This window comes from Rhopalosiphum padi, chromosome 4, assembly GCF_020882245.1.
Source record: "Rhopalosiphum padi isolate XX-2018 chromosome 4, ASM2088224v1, whole genome shotgun sequence".
Lineage (NCBI taxonomy): Eukaryota > Metazoa > Arthropoda > Insecta > Hemiptera > Aphididae > Rhopalosiphum > Rhopalosiphum padi.
Genome location: NC_083600.1, coordinates 6949344 through 6971255, shown reverse-complemented (window position 1 = coordinate 6971255; position 21912 = coordinate 6949344). Strand labels below are relative to the sequence as shown.

At 25.3% G+C, this 21912-nt stretch overlaps 1 protein-coding gene across 1 annotated transcript in view; it reads left to right on the top strand.

The window, feature by feature from the left end:
• The window catches only part of LOC132929536 (glutamate receptor ionotropic, NMDA 2B), a 266563-nt gene that overhangs the window by 111985 nt on the left and 132666 nt on the right, over positions 1-21912 (top strand). The window contains exon 4 of the mRNA XM_060994930.1: positions 10061-10566. Within this exon, the coding sequence (XP_060850913.1) occupies positions 10074-10566 (493 nt within the window). The 5' untranslated portion in view covers positions 10061-10073. The remainder of the gene's footprint in view (positions 1-10060; positions 10567-21912) is intronic.

Sequence of the window (21912 nt, the reverse complement as noted above, 5' to 3'; positions counted from 1 at the left end):
GAAAATTAGGAAAATAATATTTTTATTTAAAAAATATTATCAATGACAAATAGTGACATTATTGGTCTTCAAATAAAAATAATTTGGTGTATTAAATATAATTTTTGATCGTTTATTATTTTCATAATTCGTTAGTGGGTAATTACAATAATACAAAATAAAAAAAATAATATTTAATTTAAAAATCGACAGAGATATCGTATTGATAAATAAATGCTTTATCATATAGATTGGTTATACCAACGTGTATAACTGCATAATATAACCACTGGTACCTAGTAGACTTAGTGGAGGGATGTTATATCCATGTATTTATTATTATCTATGATTGAATGATTCAGTACTATATGAAAAGAAAAATTTACCGTAATATGCCCATTGTGTATTTTTTTTGTTACCAAATGCAATTGCTGATTATATCTGTAAGCATAAACAAATTTTTAAATCTATATTCTAAGTGTTTAAGCGATATTAATGTTTCTTGTATATTATGTGATTTTAATCACATTCAAGAAATAATCAAATAATACGGAGATTAATAATTTACCTCTATTCAGCATAATCCATATTATTTGATTATTTCTCACATAGTATATGTATGTATGACATGTTTTTAGTAAAGTAAATTTAAATTTTATTCATCTCAAATGTATATTTGTATTATAATAAAAATAATACGAATTGTACCATTTTTACGTGTAATCTACAGTAAAGTAAAAAATATGTATAATATCATTATATTTTCATAATAATATGTAGTCAACTAAAATAATTAGACAGGGAAACACGGTAATGGAAATTATAGTGGGTAGCTAATATAGTATATTATACGATTATTGTTTTGGTGTAAATTACGAAGATACGAAGAGCGGTGTAACTTATTGATACACACTTTACAAACTACATAATATATTTGAAAGCCTCATTTATCATTAATATTTTAATATACTCTTGTATATACTTACTTGTTTATTTCATGGAATGATATAAAATTTAGGTTGAGTTTAAAACGAGTGTTTATTTAATAAATGTAGCAAATGTTTAGTCCGCGATCAGAAGTATTACCGAATTGAGTACAGTCTAATCTTTAACTTCCGTTACTAGAGTATAATATCTTTAACTCTAAATTATAATTATTTATTAATAAGTATACTTGGTTGGATTTTAGGTAAAAGTTACCTATTACATGTTTTAAATTATTTAAACAAAAATATTGAATACAAAGGTATACGCTGGTATGTCACTGGTAAGGTAGATGAAAAATAGGTGATAGTATTTTTTACGATTGTTCTTTACTTAAATTTATCGTAATGTGATTTACGAATTATTTGAGTCTTATTTTTAAAAAATAACTGAGATGAAAAATAATAACTGAAAATGTTAATTATAAATATTTAGTTATGACAGAGATCATAAAATATCTCACTGATGTTTGTATGCTCTTCAAATATTTACTTTTTAAGGATTTGATAAGATGGCATGGCATTTCTAGCTTATTTTCGCCCCAATTATGCGTGGGATGAAAATCTGTTTTTCAAGGTCAAATATTTGTGTACATAGCATACATAAAATGTGTATAATATTAATATACATATTATATTTAGCAGATAACGCATTTTTTATAAAAATCCAAAGTTTCATACTGTGAATATTTGTATAACATGGGTTTCTTGTTAATGACTATGATAGCTATTCTATTTCTTTATCTTGGTAATGGTATTATAGTTTTATAATTTATTGTAGGTACCACAAATATTATAATATATACTTTATAAATAAATCTAGGTGAAATATCATTTTTTCTATACATTTCAAACACATTAAACATATAAAATATAATGGATATCGGTGCAAAAGACAAAAGTACGTTTTTGGTGGAAACCTACTATACCTAAAATATTGATTATAATCTCTGCTCATACACAATTTAAATGATCTGAATATTATAATATATTTTGTCATCAACAAAGTACAATAAATCCAAACATTAACCAGCGATATACCTAACTGTCTATAAATACTTCTAATAATCAATCTTTAAATAGAGATGTATACTTGATTAAATGATTTTCAAAAATGAAATAGTAGCCAATTATAGATAGTTTAAGAATCAGGGTTAACATAATAAAATATATTAAATTAATAAAAATATCATTTTATCTCAAAAATTTAATGTAACTTAAATATATTTATAAATTATTCACTAAGTACAATTTTATTTCGTATAATTCATAAATTTGATTAATTTAATCTATTTTGGTGTTCGTCGTGTATATTATACATATTTTATTTATACCTGTATTTTAATATATTCAATCTGTCATTTATTATGACATGTAACATAAAATAAAATACAGTAATAAAAAGTTACCTTTTCAAACTACCTTATTTACTCGATTTATGCCCTATGAGACTCATGAAACTTGTCAAGTAATTTTTAGCACAAAAAAAGTTAATAAAAATTAAATAAAAAACATCTTTTTAAAACCAATACATTTTTCACTGCATTCAAAATTTAAAAAAAGATGTAACATGATAAAACTCATTTTTACAGCCTTTACGTTTAGACCATTTAAAATATTTCACAGTTCTTTGTGAATTGAAATGCAATACACCTCACAATAAAATTGAGTTTTGCATGTCACTATTTTAATGTAATTGTCTGATTGATCGGTTGTAGTATAAATTATATCTGTTAAAAGGTAAATAAAAATTATAAAAGCCCTGTGTAGGACCTATAGCAGTAACCAACACGATATTTTTAAATAATTATTAGCATTCGTATTAATTGTATTATCATTTCTATAAGCACACAAGAAAAGTGGTAGTTAAAGTCTGAAAATGGTTGGTATACGATTGCAAGCTTACTTATATTATATTTTAATAATATATTTATATAATATTATATAATTATATATTATTATATTGTATTCCTTATTGTTTAAACTACCGTGGCCTGAGCCACTATCTTCACTCATCCATCATTCGGTCGTAGGAATATCACTGCACTGGGATTTTCGATTACTAATATCTAATAGGTATTATTGATTCAATCTATAACATATTATATTATTATTATTATTATCGTGTGACCGTTAATACGTGCAGGCGTATGATTGTGTGATATCGACACAGCTGTGTACACATATTTTCCCGTGGAGCAGAGAACACATTCCTTCCCCCACAACGACCGCCTAAGACCATGATCTCTCTAAACAAGAATTTCTAATTTCGAAAGTATCTTTCGATGATGATATCGTTAACTGTAAAAATGTAATGATATATTTTGGGCGTAAAAATATTAATATAATATAATCAAACATATTATATTTCTATATGTCCATGCATATAACACAATATTACGATATTATTATCTTATCGTAATAATTTCGTACGTCTCTGAGTGATTGATGACAGGGTGGTGGTTTGTCGGCTGTCTATATTTATTATTCTGTCGCCTTGTTTTTAACTTTAATTATCTGACCGCTTTGACAGACAGAACCATCGCGGAAAGGTATGATTGCGTACGATTTCTCTATTAGGACTTAAAAACATTACAATTGCGTACGAAAATAAGTGCAACGTTGCTCCCATGTAGGTACTACTAAATTTTATTTGATTTAAAATAATAATAATATAATTTAAAAAAAACAATTATTATATAGTCAATTAAAAACAATTTAAAATATATAGGTATATAAATACAATAAAAATACAAATTATAAGTTTTGTATTAAAACTTTGGTATCAATAACTAGCCCCCGATAAAAATGTAATTTAATTGAAAATAATAATAATATAATTTAAAAAAACCATTATCATAGTGAACTAAAAACAATATATATATTGAGCGTTAAAAGTTCTGTAAAAACTCTCTGGACCATTTTTAATTCTGACATCAAGTTATATCACGATTTTGAACAACGGCAACGTTGCATTAAGTTTGGGTAGGTAGAATGTACGCAATCGTAATAATAAAAAAGGTCCACACGCAATCGTAACGCACCCACATCGATAGCATAAACAACTCGGTACGATTTCAGACAAAAAAAATGAAAAAATAGGTGACGTGGAGACACTGTTAAGCATTTGGATTAACTCTGTGAAAAAAATCGTAAAAAGTTCAATGTGTCGTCAGAACTTGGAATGTACATAAAAAAAAAAAAACAAAAAAACCCTCTTCTTTTATATACGTAAAAATAAATAATTATACTTTAGTTTAATCTACACATAGTTATACTCATCAGTCAGTAATGCAATTCGATCGACGTTATTAATTAATTTCGGGTATAAAATCAGAACGGTTCTATATATTACTTACTAATTATTTATTAATTGCAATAATATAATATTGTCATATCTTTCGTAAATATTAATTATGATAGTGATATTTGATACGTATTGACAATATCCGAATAAAATAATATTTAGTTGTTTGTGATCGATTACAGATGAAGTGGAGTCAGGAGTTACCATACTTTGATATTATAGGTACCTACGTATATTATAGTATTATAAATAATTATTATAAAAGTTATGATTAAATTGCAATCTATTTTTGATTTCTGCAAAGAAAACTACATTAATGACATTGCAGCTAATAACATGTATATTATTTAGTTTAAACGCTACGTATGAATGATTATGATACAATTTGTTTACCTGTGTGTGTAGAGACCTTATTGAATAAACGTTCATTGCACGTGTACGTGAATAAATTAATTCCAATAGTTATTCGATTTACTCGATTGTAACTACTGAAGTTATGTTCTATTAATAAACTTTTGTTGAATAGGGCTCATAACATTAACGATTAAATGAGATATCACTCGACGCAGGTTCACGCTGATGTGAGACATTTGCGAATGTAGTATGGTTTTTTGTGGTATAAAAGTAATTTTTCGTTGCACAGTGTTTACATAATTCAACGTATACAATCTCTAGGGGGGGTCTACTAATATCAATGCAGACGCATTGATAACATACGTATTTTCAACATGGCGTGACACTTTATAAATATATTAGGTCCCAAACCACAGTGCTAACACGATTGAACCGAAGCCTATGTCACATGCAATTCTTGATGTAAATATGATTTCAAATTTTAAAATAAAAATGTATAAATTGAGTTACTCTACAGGAAAAGCCCAACGGGCGTAAAATTTGGTTAAATGAAATGTAATACAGATAAAAAAAAAAGAGATGGATACCGTCGCAGACTTTACACCCGAGACATTATTTCGTTAAACAAAGCGTTGATTGTCTATATGTGTATATATCATAATACAATATAGCATTATCCATTTATTCGTAGGTATGTAAATTTCTAAGGTACATACGCAGTTTATTTAATTATTCAGTAAATTTAATGATTCAATTCAATCAAGAGTAAGTCGTATTCACGTCGTACCATTGTGTTATGTATTCAACTTACTAATGCATAATATGCAATATGCCAAAATTTATGCTCAGAAGTTACAATTTTATGTTGTTAGTTTAAATATTAGAGTGAATTGTCATATTATGCGACATAAAGGTATAAGAATATATTATTTGTGTTTTTTCGTATCACGATGGTTTTTACAATATATTAATTTTTAAAGCCAGTTTTGAGAATTGTTGAATTTTAATATTTTAAAATAACACTGCTTGGAACTTAAATTTTGTTATTTTATTCGTTAGTGAGATAGAGATATCATACGTTATTACGACGGTGGATTGATTGTTGGATAATATTATCAATTAATTTTGTCGTTAGGGTCAAATAGTATGTTAACTTTTTTAACATCCACTTCAGCTTTGAATAAACATTCTTCTTTGATTTATAATAATTAAATAATAGTGTGAATAAATACTGTTAATATAGAATAGTTAATATATAGTTAAATGAATAATATTAAATCATAAATCTTTTTCTTCCCCGGAAGAAACAATCTTGGACGAATACAAAATAGAGCAATATTGCTCTTTCATCTGTTACATCGTGTGTTTACAATATGTCAATACCTATGTTTTCTTAGCATAGATAAATGCATACAATTTTGTTATGTATAATAATCTTTATACTAATATATTGTTAAATTATGTTTTATTTATTTCACATAAATACAATTGTATGATATATACATGATACAAGATTTTTTTTAAGGATTGGCTTCGTATTTAAACTTGAATTGCGTCCATTATTTAATGATTTTACACTTGAAGTATATGTCAATAGTTTATATTAGGATTTGAAAATAAATTGATTTTTCAAACTATGCGTATAGAAATATTCAAAATAATATTCCTATTTATAAATTAATTAAATTAATTGATTTGCTTAATGTTAAATATATTGTATGTTTTCGTAGTGCTCTGTTGTGAATTTATAATGTATATTGCTTATTATTTTGATGTTTTAAATCACTTTAGTTAATAATTAACAACTAATACACATAAAACTTATTTAACTAACTATAAATAACTATAGTACTTCCTCGGTGGTAATAAAATATTTAATACCTACCTTAATGAGTTATCAAACTATAGTAACGTTTTAAATTGATGGAAAGCTGGATTACTGAATGATCTGAAACTAGTCGATTAAATATTTTAAAAATTTATAATTATTTTGCTGTGATTCAGTTACTTGCCTAACTTACTTGATGACAGATATAATAGATGTGATATTATTCAAAGTTCATATATTTAATCAGCAGTGTGCGGTGAAATCGACATATTAATAAATATAATATGGTAATAATATTATAATCATCGGAATAATTTTAACATTATACAACGAATATATGGCATGGTTGTAACAGTTGGTATTATAATCACCAACATGGCACCGAATATTAATAAAGTAATTCAAAAATTATACAGTACAGACTAAGGAAAATTATGAAGAACCTACGAAAGAGGTGGACAGGAAAATATCACCTCAGTTGTTCATTAACTGCGCAATACTTCGTAAAACAGCAGAACCACATGAAAAAATAGGCAATTGCGTCACTTTAATGATTAATAAATTAACACAGACTTAAAAACCCAATTCAAGCGCTTAAATAGTTAAATATAATAACTGTTTTTGAAATTTAAATAAAACTAGTATTTAAATACATTTAGAAGTCTAAGAATCGGTTACTCCTTTGATAAATTACCAATCAAGTAGATATTGTGATTACGATGGTTCTTTTTGTCTTCTATTGATGTGCTATTATATTATTCAAATTTGTATGTTTTTTTTTATGAAAACATTACATATTATACCACTGTTAGACAAATACTTTTATACGTGCTGATATATTAAAGTAAAAAGAGGGCAATCTAAAAAATTAATAAATTGTTCACCGACTTATTTGATTTTTAAGGTAAATACAATTTAATTATTGTATTTAATGATGATCGCTGTCGCGGCGCCTCAGTTGTCAGCGATGGCAAACATAGTTATTGTCAGAGAGACGACTGGTGAATGATTAACAATATGCATTAATACAGTATTTGCGTATTATGTATCATGCATGACCAACTGTTCCCAAATCCCATTTGGATGTTAACTAATAATAATTAAAAAATACAATTAAACGATGGATTTGATGTTGTATTACCAAAATGCATTTTTATTGAATATTATATTTTAGTAACATTATTACTCTTATATAGCCTGCAAAATAAACTTATTTTATTTATAATTTATATTATCAAACTTATTAATTTATATTGTCCGTAATTCAGTATTTAAATATCTATATCTACCTATTCTACCTATCACCAAACGTTTCTTTCTTAATTTCATCTTTTGAAATTAAATCAATATGTTAAAAAAAAACATTTTTTCACACTTATAGTTAATTTTTATCAACTCTTCTATTATTGGATTTTAACAAAAATGCGAGTACTTTAATATTTTATCTGTTATTAATTATTTTTATCTGCTGGTAACTGGTAACTGTACATCTTAGATTAAACGTGGAAAAGTAAAATCAATCCGATACCAATACTTAAAGGTTAACAGATATTGTATCATTAATATAATTCAGAAACTTGGTTGTGTCTGAACTAGTACCCACAAAAGATTATTTCTGAAACATGTGGAAATTATGTAAATAACAGAAAATCAAATATTAGTTATTTGAAAATTATATTAAATCTCTGTAGTTATTCTATACTTACTTTATGGTCACGGAGGTACACAGTAATAACACATGTAAAACAAATTTCAAAGAAAACCACCAATATATTTAGATACTATAAAAATTATATGTATTTTTTAAACTTATCTTTATGAATTTGAAATAATTTATTATAATATACTATTTGATAAGAATGCACATTCAGAAATTGAAACATAAACTTCTAAATTGTTTCCGTATTAATGTGTTTTAATAAAGACAAAAACCAAATATCAGAAAATAAAGAGAAACAATATTTGTTCAAAACGCAAAACAAATAAAAACAGAAAATAATTTTAAAATCATACAACATTCGTATAAGACAATTAAATTAATGAACCATACAAGATACAACAAATGTAATAACTTTAGTTCTTATATTAGTAGATTTATTTCTTTAGGATCGTATTTTAAGTTTTTGGTATGATTACAACAAATTTTAGATTTGAAAATGTTGTCTACTATACGAATTGATATTGAAGTATTTGTTTAAAATTTGTTTGTCACTTTAAAATATTTATAATGATTTTAAGAAAACCTAATTTATCAATTCAATAGATCAATCTATGTATTATCCATGCTTTGTAATTAAATATTTAAATATAGTATATTTAATTTGTATTATTTTAAAGACAGAGTTGTGATAATCATTACACATTGTCAAATTATTTAATAATATAGAATAAATAAATAATATAAACTGTAAATAAAATAAATTTTTGAAATTCTAATTTATTGACCAATCAAAATCAAATGAAAAAAAAATAAATTCTATACAATATGTTGTTTTGACTTTATAATTACATAGTACGCAACATTGATACACTGAAACATTTTAATTGAAATGTATTGGTTTTCACAGTGAATAATAATTAACAACAAACCACAGAATGACAGACATTTCTGGTCGTCTGATTCATAATTAGTATATTATATAGAATCCGAAAATTCTAAAATATTTAATTTATGAACAATGTAATAATACTAAAAAGCCATTTCAGTTGTCTAACATACATATTATAATGTGATTAATTTAAATTTCTATCTATCTAAAAGTATATACGTATAGTATTGATATATACATAACAAGACGTATAAATCATTAACTATATTTATATTTTAAAGTTTTTTTTATATTTTTATTACCATTTTCACTTTTCTTTGGTGGTTCAGGTGACAAATTAATAATTTATAACTTGAACATGAAATTAACGTGTTGTTCACATTGGATCAGGTGTTAGTATAAGAAAGTTACCGTGAGTAGTATAGATTTATTTGTATTTTAGGCAATAATTCTCTTAGTTTATGCTTTTTATATTTTTAGTTAAAATGGCTAAAAATAAGAATATTATTTGATTTACAGATAAACTAATAATAAATTGTGTATGCAATTTATAAAAATAGTGTTACGCCACTCACTGCTTTCTTTCTTTTTTTAAATTGTATAAAATATTAATATAGTAATATATTTTATGTCTATTGATCGTAAAAATTCAACTATATTCTTGTCTCTGTAGTCTTATACACGAGTACACGACACATAAAAACACTTAAAATGTACGTTCGTTATTTCCAATACGTTTTGATATCTTTGATAGTATAGTTAATTTTTGCTTTTCGCGGAACTCAATAATATCATAGTCATGTAACAATATCTGAACGGTTTCAACGTTTTTTCGATATTCTAATCTTGAATTGAGTTATAAACACTTGCAAACCGTTTTATATACGAGCGTATGCCTGGGACTGATCAAAACGTATATTGTTCTGTTCGTGACCGCACAATGACCCCCTGCGGGTCCTTATTAATGTGTATTGCGATTAAATAGTTGTATAACAGCTCGCTATCCGCAGTGTTAGCGCCGAATAAATTAAAATTTATGTGGCCATATTTCTGTTTCCAGGACAGATCGGAGGATGGGACTTGCCGGGGCAGTGCGGTGTTGGTGGCGGTCTGCACTGGTTCTCGCCCTGGTCGTCGGTGCTGCGCACGGCTGGACACCGCGGAACGGGTCGCGTATACAGATAAACAGCCGGCCGGTGGACGTGTCGCAGACGGTGTTCGGCCATGGCCGGGGCCAGAGCTCCATCAAGCTGGGCGTGCTCAAGAATCGGCTCAAGGAACCGGTGCAGTTGTCCACCACGCCGGTGGCGACCACCACCAGCACGGAGCGTTTTCGCCGGCAGCAGCCCACCGTGCCGCGGATCATGGCGCGCCGCCAGCACCAGAACCTGACGGTCGGCCTGGTGCTGCCGTACAAGTCGTTCGACACGCGTATCTACACCAAAGCGTTCACGTCGGCCATAAGTGGGTTGCAGCGGAACTTCAAGTCAAGGAAGACCAACATATTTAAGAACTACGAAATCCATCACACCATCGACATGAAACAGCTGACGCCCACGCCTACAGGTCAGTCGTAGTGTGTAGTGCGCCTTATATTTTGTATCCCGACTTGGTGTGGATTGATTATATTACGAGTGTATATTTGATGATATCAAATTGAATATAATTATAAAGATGGTTTTTTTTATCTTATAATACTTCTTCTTTTGATTCTCTTTCTTTCTCTCTCATTTTTTTTTTTTTTAATATGAATAATTAAAATAGAGATAAATTAAACAGTAGAATATGATATTTAATTTATGTGCTAAGATTGTTTGTGATAGTAATCCAATTGCAAACAACAATAAAGAAATAGGTTCAAGTTAACAATTATTGCGCTTGGATGATATTTATTTTCAATAGATTCGGGTGTTGGAATCTTATTGGAAAGCTTTAAATCACAGTACATACACTTAGTTTTTTAATTTTATATTTTCTGTTAACAATTAATATTTTAACAGAAAGTTAATACAGCTATTTTTTATAGAAAAAAATAATATTATCAGATAAAATTGTTTGTATAAACTAATTCTTATCACAATATCAACAATAATTTAAAAAGTATGTATTGTTGATATTTATTGTATAACAATCATACAAATCACTTTTTTTTCATTACTTTATCTCCAACTACCTATTTCTAATTATTGTCGTATACACAATACGCTTGAATTTATTTAATCTTTTCTTTATAGAATTCAACCAAAAAATGTATGATTTATGGAAAAAATTAATATTTTTAACTATAATGTGACCATTATATAATTATAAAACTATTCTACCATTATCTATATAGAAACAAATAACATAAGTAGATGATATTTTTTTAAGTTCAATAAAAAACAAACATTTTCTTCAGATCTCATATTTTTATAAACATTCTTTTTCTTTACCAAACACCTATATTACTGAAATATATACATAATGAATTTTCAATATTTTAGATAGAGCTTACTATAGTTTTTCATTTTATTAATAATAGATATGTATATATTTTTTAATATAATTTTCATTTACATATTTGTTTCTGAAAATTATTAATTTAAGAACAAGTTACTTTAATATAATGGATCCGTTTCAATATACTCATCAGTTAAATTGTTTATTTTAAATAATAACATCTTTATTATAAAATATTTGAAAAGAAGAATAAATATTTAATAACTATCATGTAAAATGACTTGAAAATTATGATTCGTTTTAATTTTAATAAAAGTTATTTTCTCTGACAAAAAATAAATATGAATTATGAACATTTCTGGAGATTCTCATTTTTATTAAATTTATACATTTTTCCTATATTTCACTTTTTTGTGTATAAAGTATCAAAAATATACTGGGCTTAAATTGAGTGTAGTTTATTTATAATAATAAATTATGAATAATATACAATATATTTTATTAAGTTAAAAATATGTTCTGCAATAATATATTGTAAAATCACCATTGTTAGAGAATTCGATGTTTGATAGAATTTTCCAATAAATTTATCATTTCTGGGAAATTCTACTTAAACGTTATTCAGCTTTAAGTAAATATCTGTCAGGAAGATTAGAAACGTTGGAAAACCGAACGTTGTGACATATAATACGGTATTTGTATATTTAGCTGTAGTCGATAAAACTGTTAGAAAGCAAGCGAGATGTAATCTATGTTAAGGACACTATATATGTTCAAACGGATGAAATATATTTAGTTATTTATCGTGACTATGAATCGCGCAAACAATGTAGAGTAGTTATTTTTTAGTTTATTTTATTGTTTCGAAGAAAAACAAATTGCTACGGAAGTAAAATAAACAATGTTTGTTCTTCTTAATTTAAATTTGACGACTTGAAATGTTAGTTTAAAAAATAAATGTAAACAATTTATTAGTTTTATTAAATAGAATGCTTAAATTAAACTATTTATATATTAAATTTTTTTTTTTTAATTTAAGTACAATACAACTATACATGATTAATTAACTAAATATAAAAAAAACACTTGAATTCCTATATTGGTCATCTTTAAATCATATTAGTTCATATATTTAAATTGTATACGCTTAGAAAAATAAACTTAACAAAACTTTCTTTGGGTTATAATTGAATACAATAATAATAGATAAGTTGACTTTCAATAAAGTTATTCATACATTTTAATTAAGAATTGGAAAAATCAACACAATTATTGTTGAATACAAAATTTATGAATAGAAATTTCATAATTATTATTTAAAGTTATCAATATTAAAATAATAACAGATATAATTACCGAACAATAAATTCAAAAAGTATTTTATTTTTATTGTAAAATTGTGTTAGTACAAATTCGATTTTTTTTTTGTATGGAAAGTATGTTCTTTATTATATTATTTTTTTTTAAAGTAGTTAACATTATTTTATTTAATGTAATAATATAAACTATTATCAGACAACAGAAAAAAATTAAAATAAGTAAAGCATTTCATTTAAAAAAAAAGTATATAACCTATCAACTTAATTAAATTGGCCATATTTGTTACTTTACATAATCGTTTATATACATATTATATACGTAATATTTATGTTATAGTTAAATTAACGATTATTATTTATTAAATATTGTTAAATTCCACTCGTGAAATTATCTAATTCATGAATCATATAATAAATAATTCATTTAAAAACAAACCATTTTATGAATTGGAAATAAAAAATAGTGCATATAATAATATTCAGTTTATGAACTACGCAGCTGCAAGTTTAATACTGTAGTATAACGAAATGAAAGGTGTCAATTATTGTTAACAACAAGAACGTATATTTACTATTATTATTATTATTATTATTATTATTATCATATTTATTTTTAAGTATTTCACGACAGCTACGATAGTAGCTGCCATTGGAAGTGATCTACAGATATTTATTTACAGTTTGATTATATAAAAAAAAAACTTTAACAAATATATACATATATATGACAAATTAACAAAAAAAAAAAATATACTGAATAATAAATTAAGTGATGCTAAATTTTGTTCTGCAAATTGTCAGAGCGACAATAAATTTGATATCGGTGGAGTTGAAATCGGAGTTAGTGATTCGGACAATGGTTCTGGGAGTTTAGAATTGTCTATTATGTACTCACAATCATCAGCAATTTCCAATATAAATTTCGAAATAAAAAAATACTTTATCTAAGTCTAAAAGTTATTTTAATAATACATTAGCTTTAATGCTTAATTACTTAAATATGGTCTGTTACTGATTTAATAAATAATCTTAATTTATAGTGTGTTTTGGGCTCTCTCATACATGGCAATTTCCTGGGCCCCACTTCTAGACCGGTAGAAAATCCGGAAAAACTGTGTTATTTTTGCTATAGTGTATTCGTTTCCAAAAACTAGTTAAAAGGCGAAATATAAGTAATATAATATATAATATATAATATTATATTAATATATAATATATAAGTAAGTTATAACTAAATGTTATTTTGCATTTGTATAGATCATATATAGAATAAATATAATAAATCTACATTTAACTATTTCTTAAAAAAATCTATGTGCGTGGATGCAAGATTTATATTTATAATTATAGGCAAGGTCTAAGACTAATAATATTTTGTGTAAATGTGCAATACAATCCAAACCATGAATATTATTCTTTATAATATACAGAACAGTAACAAGAAAAAGTTCAATGCTTCTAAAATATGCACGGACTGAGCACTAAGCCCACGATACGAGTTTTTCAACCATTTTATAATCTAATACTGTATTATGTTGCGATCTGGTATGAGGATTATGGTCCGTGTCATATGTATCTTGATTCTAATATAAATCCTGCAGGTATACTGATTGATATTCGCCGTAACATCGTTGCCCATTGGTTATTTATAAAATATATTTCATAATATCCATAGCAGAACTACTTGCGTATATGTTCTTAATTCAATAGTATATATTATGATTTGTAGTGATATTATAGTGTACACTGTGTACAGTCTTATTTAGATATTTTATAATATTTCCAAAATCATTGATTGGTGATTTCAGATAATATTTAAAATATTATCATCGAGTCAGAAATCAGTCATCGCTGTACGTTATTTTAAATAATATATTTTTGTCAAGACAGTACATGGAAAAACTATCGTTGTGCAAGGTGTAGGTACACTGTTTACTGTGAAACTAAAAGTATTTTGTACCTATATTGTATAATATGTATAATAACCATTAGATGACACGCGTAATATATATATTTACACGTAATGTTATATAACGTTGTTTCATATTAAACATATATGTACAAAAACAAAAAAAAAATGGTCTTTTATGTAATTCTGCATATGTCACGGCGGTCGATTTTGGGTGAACACATTGTGATAATAATGAATAATGGGCTTACATTTTGTATTATGTATATTTTTTGTTTTTATTATTATTATAATTTAGAAATATTCAAATGAAATACTGTAATTAATTAAGAACAAACTTTAAATACTATTCTTTTAACATATTTTATAAATATTAAAAATCATTTACAAATTTGTCAGTGCTATTAATTGGGTATAAATTCCAGTGAACAATGAAGTATTGTACAATATTATATTGCATGATATTAGCCAGGTATTTAATTGTTTATTAATACCGACCAGCAACGGTTTTAGTCCATGACCTCCTTTTTTAGATTAAAATTAGTATATAAAAATTGATTTAGTTGATATTTGAATACTAAAACAGAATTTTATAAGAAATTTAGTCAAATTTAAAAACTTAAAAAATAATTGATATTCATAATGTTTTTGTTTAAAAGGATCGATGAATATATTGGTTTTGCAATGATGTATATGTCTGTCATTATCTTTTTGAGCAATAAAATAGTAAAACTTAAATTTATAAATCTGAGAGTTATTTCTGTTGGCAAATAAGGTCTAAAGATCGTAAAATAATACGTTATCTAAAAAAATATATACACAGTTTTAGATAAAATTTCAAATATTAGTACATAAAAATAATAAAATCGGATTTTTTTTTCTTCAAAAATTGATACTAAACTGTTCTTCTCGTTTTTTAGTAACTTATTTTAGGTCTTCTCAATTATTTAGAAAATAATAGAGATTTTTTTTGATTTTTTATAACCATTGCCTACCAATCTACATCAATCCGGTTATATTCTACAGACATTTAAAAATAAACCCAAACCTTTCAGCTTGAGGATAAGTTAAATGGCCCGATGGTTCATGATTAAATAGGAAAATCTACAATTGTACCCTTGTAGGGATACCCCTTTACAATGATAAATTTAAACACAATTCAAAAACTTTAATCAGAAACTATTAACATTGAAAGCAGTATGTTATACAACCTACGAACCAAAACATGAAACTATAGACGCGTACGAACTCGGCTGCCACACATACTATCTGATGACACTGACAGCAACTTTAAGAGAGGAAGAGTTATATATTATACAAACTTTATTCTATATATTTAATCTTATATTTATTGCAACTAACTTAAACACATTTTTTCTTGATTTATCCAAAAATGTTGATATTATATTTTATGCTTATGTACCTATGTATTATGTACTAACATTATAAGACGTATAATAACATGTTATAATATTATTATGTTAACATGTTTTAAATATCATTAATTGTTAAGAAAACATAAATAAAACGTCGGACTTAAGCTACTCAAATTAAATTTAGATAATTTCTGATATTCTATGATAATATTTAATATATTATTGATTTGCTGAACAAGCATAAAGAAATTGTTTAAAAGTGTTAATGTATTACATAGTCTTAATAACAGAATATGTGCCTCATTGAGACATGTAACAAAATGTATAAAAATGTAATAAATTAATCAATAAACAATTTATAGTTTCTGTTTGATTATAAGCAAATAATACTTACTACGGCATTGTACTACTTTGCCTGAAAACTAAATTTATCAATATTAAGATTCGCATTAATATGTAAATATTTAATTAAATGTTCTAGATGTGTATAGGTATAAATCACCAAATATCAGGGTTAGACGTTGTTGGTACACATATGAGGGTGCGCCGCTCATACAGATAGCATTTCGAGTGTTATTCGTACAAATATTATCGAATTAATCTGATACTATAAATACCTTCAAATAACATGTCTATAAATATTTATAAAAATAAACGATTGCGGTATTTACCGTTTCCTATCAGTTATCGTTAGACAAAGTCGACAGTACCAATTAAATAACCGAGTCGGTGTGTAAGGAGCATACGACGAGCATATTATATAAAGTAAAAATAATTTTTTGAAATAAGATTGTAGTTTTTTATTTTTATTTTATAAATTATGAACTTTACATGAAAAGTATTTATTTACTTTTTTGTAAAGGATAAAAATATACATATTTCTAAGTATTGTTTGATTTTTTAAGTTAATCGATGAATAATTTATAATAATATAAAATGTAAGCTCACAGTGTAGCAATCATGTTACGAACTATATGTGTACCAACGACGGGTTAAAAGTAAAATAATTGTTATGCTAAGAGTATAGATATTTTTAAATATCTTTTTTTTTATAATTCACCTCTCGAAAATACTCTGACACGAGCAACGATGCGAATTCAATGTTCATTGGTCCGCATTTTACGATAAAACTAAAAAAAAACACGGATAAAAACATCGAAAAGAGTTTCAAGTGTATAGTTTTACTTCCAACGAAATTAAATCTTTTTTGTTGGATGTTAATCTGTCGTGCATTGTTTTATTCAATAATTTATTAAGAAAATTTATTATACTCGATAAATCAACACCAAACTACAAAAAAGAAATTTTTATTAATCTTAAATAATATTTTTCATTTCAGAAATAAAGAATAATAGAAAATAATAATAATTATAAGATATTTTATCATCCGTATAAATCAACTTCTATTTTTACTCCATAATAGTAGGAGTACCTACTATTATATAATATTATCATTGTACATTTTTACTATTCACTTTTCTTTCATACTATAAAAGAATTTTCGAGATGTAAGTAATAACTTCTGATTGGAATTTGAATAAGAAAAAAAAATAAAAACAAAAGATCATAATATCTTTTATTAAACCTACTTATATATCCGTAAGAAATTATAAATTCGGAGTAAAATGCAAATTATTATTGATATAAATGTTTTTTTTTTTTTTTTTTAAAGTAATTAAATTAAAATGAAATACAAATTATTCATACGATATATTATTTTTACCTCCATGAAAAAAAAAATTAAAATCATAATACTATACCGTATCTCCTATGAGTATAGGTATTTACTAAATTAAAAATTGATTAAATAGTTCTGTAAATAATACCTAAACTTTCAGCATATTACATTTTAGAAATGATTCATTAGATTGGTATATTGCAACGAATCAATCATGACCTATACAAAAGCACACAGATGATGTTATATTATATTTTAGTAACAAATATATTACATTATATACATTTAATGTAGGTATGTTAAACAATTGTTTCTGTATTTTATAACGTATATTATGCTTTTAAGTAAAAATATTAATGTCACAATAATATAATTATACGAGTATAATGTTAATATTTTTACTATTATCAATATTAAATTATAATTAATAAAAACATGTACATTTACAGTAGATTTTTGTTTTAAACAATAAACATACGTGTTTTATGTTTTTCATTTTCAGCACATTTTATTTATTAATGGCATACAAAGGGGTATCTATTACAAAGTAAAGAGTGATATCGTAAATAATGTTTTAGATCTATAATTTTCTTATGGTGATTAATAAATATTAAAAATATGTGTCAACTAGAATAATTCAAAGCTTCTGTTGGTTAATTTTTCACTAAAGACACTGTTTATAAATATAAAATAATAATTATTATTATTGACAATTTTATCTAGCGTTGATTTACAACGCGGGAGTTTTTTTTGTTTTTTTTTTGGAGGATTTTAAGGTATGCACCGCTTGTAATTTTTTACCTTTATTAGCCTGAGGGTATTAACCGATAGACTAAAGAACTTTGGCATTACAATTCAAATATTAAATTTGTATTATACATATCATACACATCATAAATGTTATTTTGTGTATTGTTTGTATCAGTATATATTTAATAGGTTTATAACAGCTTTTGATAAATTTGTTATTATTCGATTACAATATTTACATATTTATACAAAAATTATACATAGTTTTCATGTATTCCTGTTTCAATTGTATATTATATAGGACATATAGATATGGCATATGTATAATGTAATCATGTTTAATTAAAATAAAAAAAATATTTAATACAAATGTGATTTTTGAAAATAATGATTGTCCTGATAAAAATAAATTAGCTTCATAAATTATTTACACCTTCTTTTAAGAATCTGAAATGGTGCACCTGAATCAACGTCTATATTTCACTTAAATCGATACCATAAAATTCGAGTTTGTGTATGACACATTAACTATACTATACAATATTTTCGTACGTAAAGAATAAATGATGATGAAATCGACTAAAATGTGTGCCTGTAGTCCAACCGGAATAGTGTTAACTGGCGTATGGTTGTATGGACAACCATCTACAGTGAAGATTATTAGGATAATCTGAAACGGCATAATTATTGACTATTGTACGTAAAATTACCAATATAAAGTTTGGTAGGTACTAATTAAACGGGTTGGGTATAATGTATAAAATATGAATCATGTAAATACTTTTTTAACCAATTTAATAAATTATTTAATTATAATCAACCAATTACGATTGTAATTGATACAACAATTTGAATTAACATTCAGCATATTTTAACGCTAAAAACCTTAAAAATGCATGCATATTTCATACGTTTCAAATGCATTTACAGATATGGACCTTAATGATTATAGGCAGTAATAAAAATAAATACCCTGGTTTTTTTTGTTTTAAACTTTTATCAAAAGTATTTTTCTAGATGATTCTACATAATATAGTTATGTTTAACGTGAAAGTTTATTTATATTTACTATTCTTATTAAAAAAACAAAAATTAAAATAGAATTAATTTTTTTTTTTCAATTTTAGATTCTGAGCCAAGCGATAAATGTATTGATTTTACAATGATGTGTGTTTTTTTTGTGTCTATATACACGATACGTAGTTAATAAAATGCTTCAATTTTCAAGCGGTATAGGATAGAAAGTTGGTTCTAGTTTGTACCTACTTTAAAGATGTAAAAATTAAAAATTCTTAGTACTTTTACTAAATGGACAAATAACTAATAAAAAAACGGTAATTTTTACTCAAATCCAATATTATTATTGAAATAATTGGTTTGTGATAATAAGTAGCGTAATTTAAATAGTCTTCGCGTTTTAAGTCATATTAGACTATGGGTTATCGTTGTATTCAAATTTAACAAAATTAATTATAGTGATTTATTTTATAAAGAGTTCCATTCGACACATAATATACAGCAGAGCGGTATTTCCTACTTCTCTATGCCATTTTTTTTTTAAACTCCATATTTTATAACTTGTAAAAAACTATTATAATTAAGTTACGTATTTCTACCAATAGCATATTGGTTAAACGTAATACGCAGTATTAATATAATACTTATTACAAAAAAAAAAATATTTAAAACTCTATTTTTGATTTTATTTATAATTTTTTTTTATAATTAGTTTAGGTACAAAATAAAACGGGGTGTAAAAGTAGATTGATAAAAAAAAAAAACAGTTAAGTTAAGCACCTAATCTACTTGTTCATTTTTTTTTTTTTTTAATAAACAATTATAAGACTTATTTTTAATGAACAATTATTAGACTTAGTTCTTTTTGAATTACTTGAATCCGATTATCCTCTGTAGTGTACTTGATGTATATAGTAAAAAAAATGATTGATTATGATCATCCTGTACAAAAAAAAAATATTCACAAACCCCTAGAAAGAGTTTTTTATTTTTATCAACCTAAACGAAAAATAAGACCTCCACTCTATCAATACGTGTATGTATTATTCATTGTTGGCCACTAGGGATTTATTGTGTATACGTCAGAGGCAATCTAGATAAATATTCGCCGAACAATTTTAACGCCAACATAAGCATTATTTGCAATATTTTACGTCACACGACGTCCACTGGTGAAATGAAAGACATTTTTTGGCATAGGTGCCTACCAATTACCTTACACTATACTTAAACGATTACGTTTATAATGTATAAAATATTATATTTTGTAAAGATTGTAAAGCGTGATTGTATATAAATAAAACATTAAAAAAAAACTCGATTAAATTTCCAAACAATTTGTAACTTATTAATCAGGAAAATAACTTTCTATTTTCCAAAAGCATTGCGAAAAATCACTTTTGTTTGCCTAGCGCTCGCGTGTTTGTGTGTAAGTGAATCACATTTTAACTTTTCTGCATTCTTTTCAGGATAAAGTCGGTGGTAAGCAAACGCCTTTTATGAATCTTATATTATGATACATTAAGGAGATTTTGGGTTTTCAGAAAGTTTCCGTTTCCTCTCGGAGAGTCTTGCATTAGGATGAGCATATATATATATATATAAATAGTGATATACACATGACCTAGTTTAATGTATTTATATTTCTTAAATACACCACTTTAATAAAAGTCTAGCTAGTGGTATAGTGAACATATGTTATAATATAAAAGTAAGGGTCGACAAATCAAAGCTTGAATATATACATACAGCGTTTATTTATTTTATATTTTTCCAGATCACGTATATTATAGAATATCAATCCATTTGGGATAGTTCATTCATCATACTGACCAATCCTCCCTTTTTTTAACCAACGTATTGTGGTATGTGATCATTTATTTACAGTGAAAGAGTAGCTATAAAACTTTCAAAAATAATTGAACAGTTTATTATTATCTGGTTAATTTACATCAAGAATGCAATTAATTTCGTTTCCTTATTTTGTACTACGAAATAGTGATTTTTTTAAAAAGAAAACAATTTGTATATAATAGTGTATAAAACCAAGCTTACAGCGAGTTCATGTAATTCTCTGATCTCTACTAAATGTTAATAAAAATGTATATTATGTATTTTAATAGTCTTACCATTAGCGTTAATTACAGACTTTCAGTAACTATTGTTACCTCTATCTTTAAGTTGAATTATAAATGGTTTAATTTTCTTCCGTATTTTTCTCATGTATTTATTTAAAAGCGTAGTTTTCATGAAATTCTTTTCGTTAAAATAGCAAAAACTGAATGTATACAATATATATTTATTTATTACAATTTCAATGTATAATAATTGAACTATTCAAATTTTTAAATGATTTACACAAATACAAATAATACAATTATTATATTCAATAGAACATCTAAATTTTTTCAAAAACAAAACATT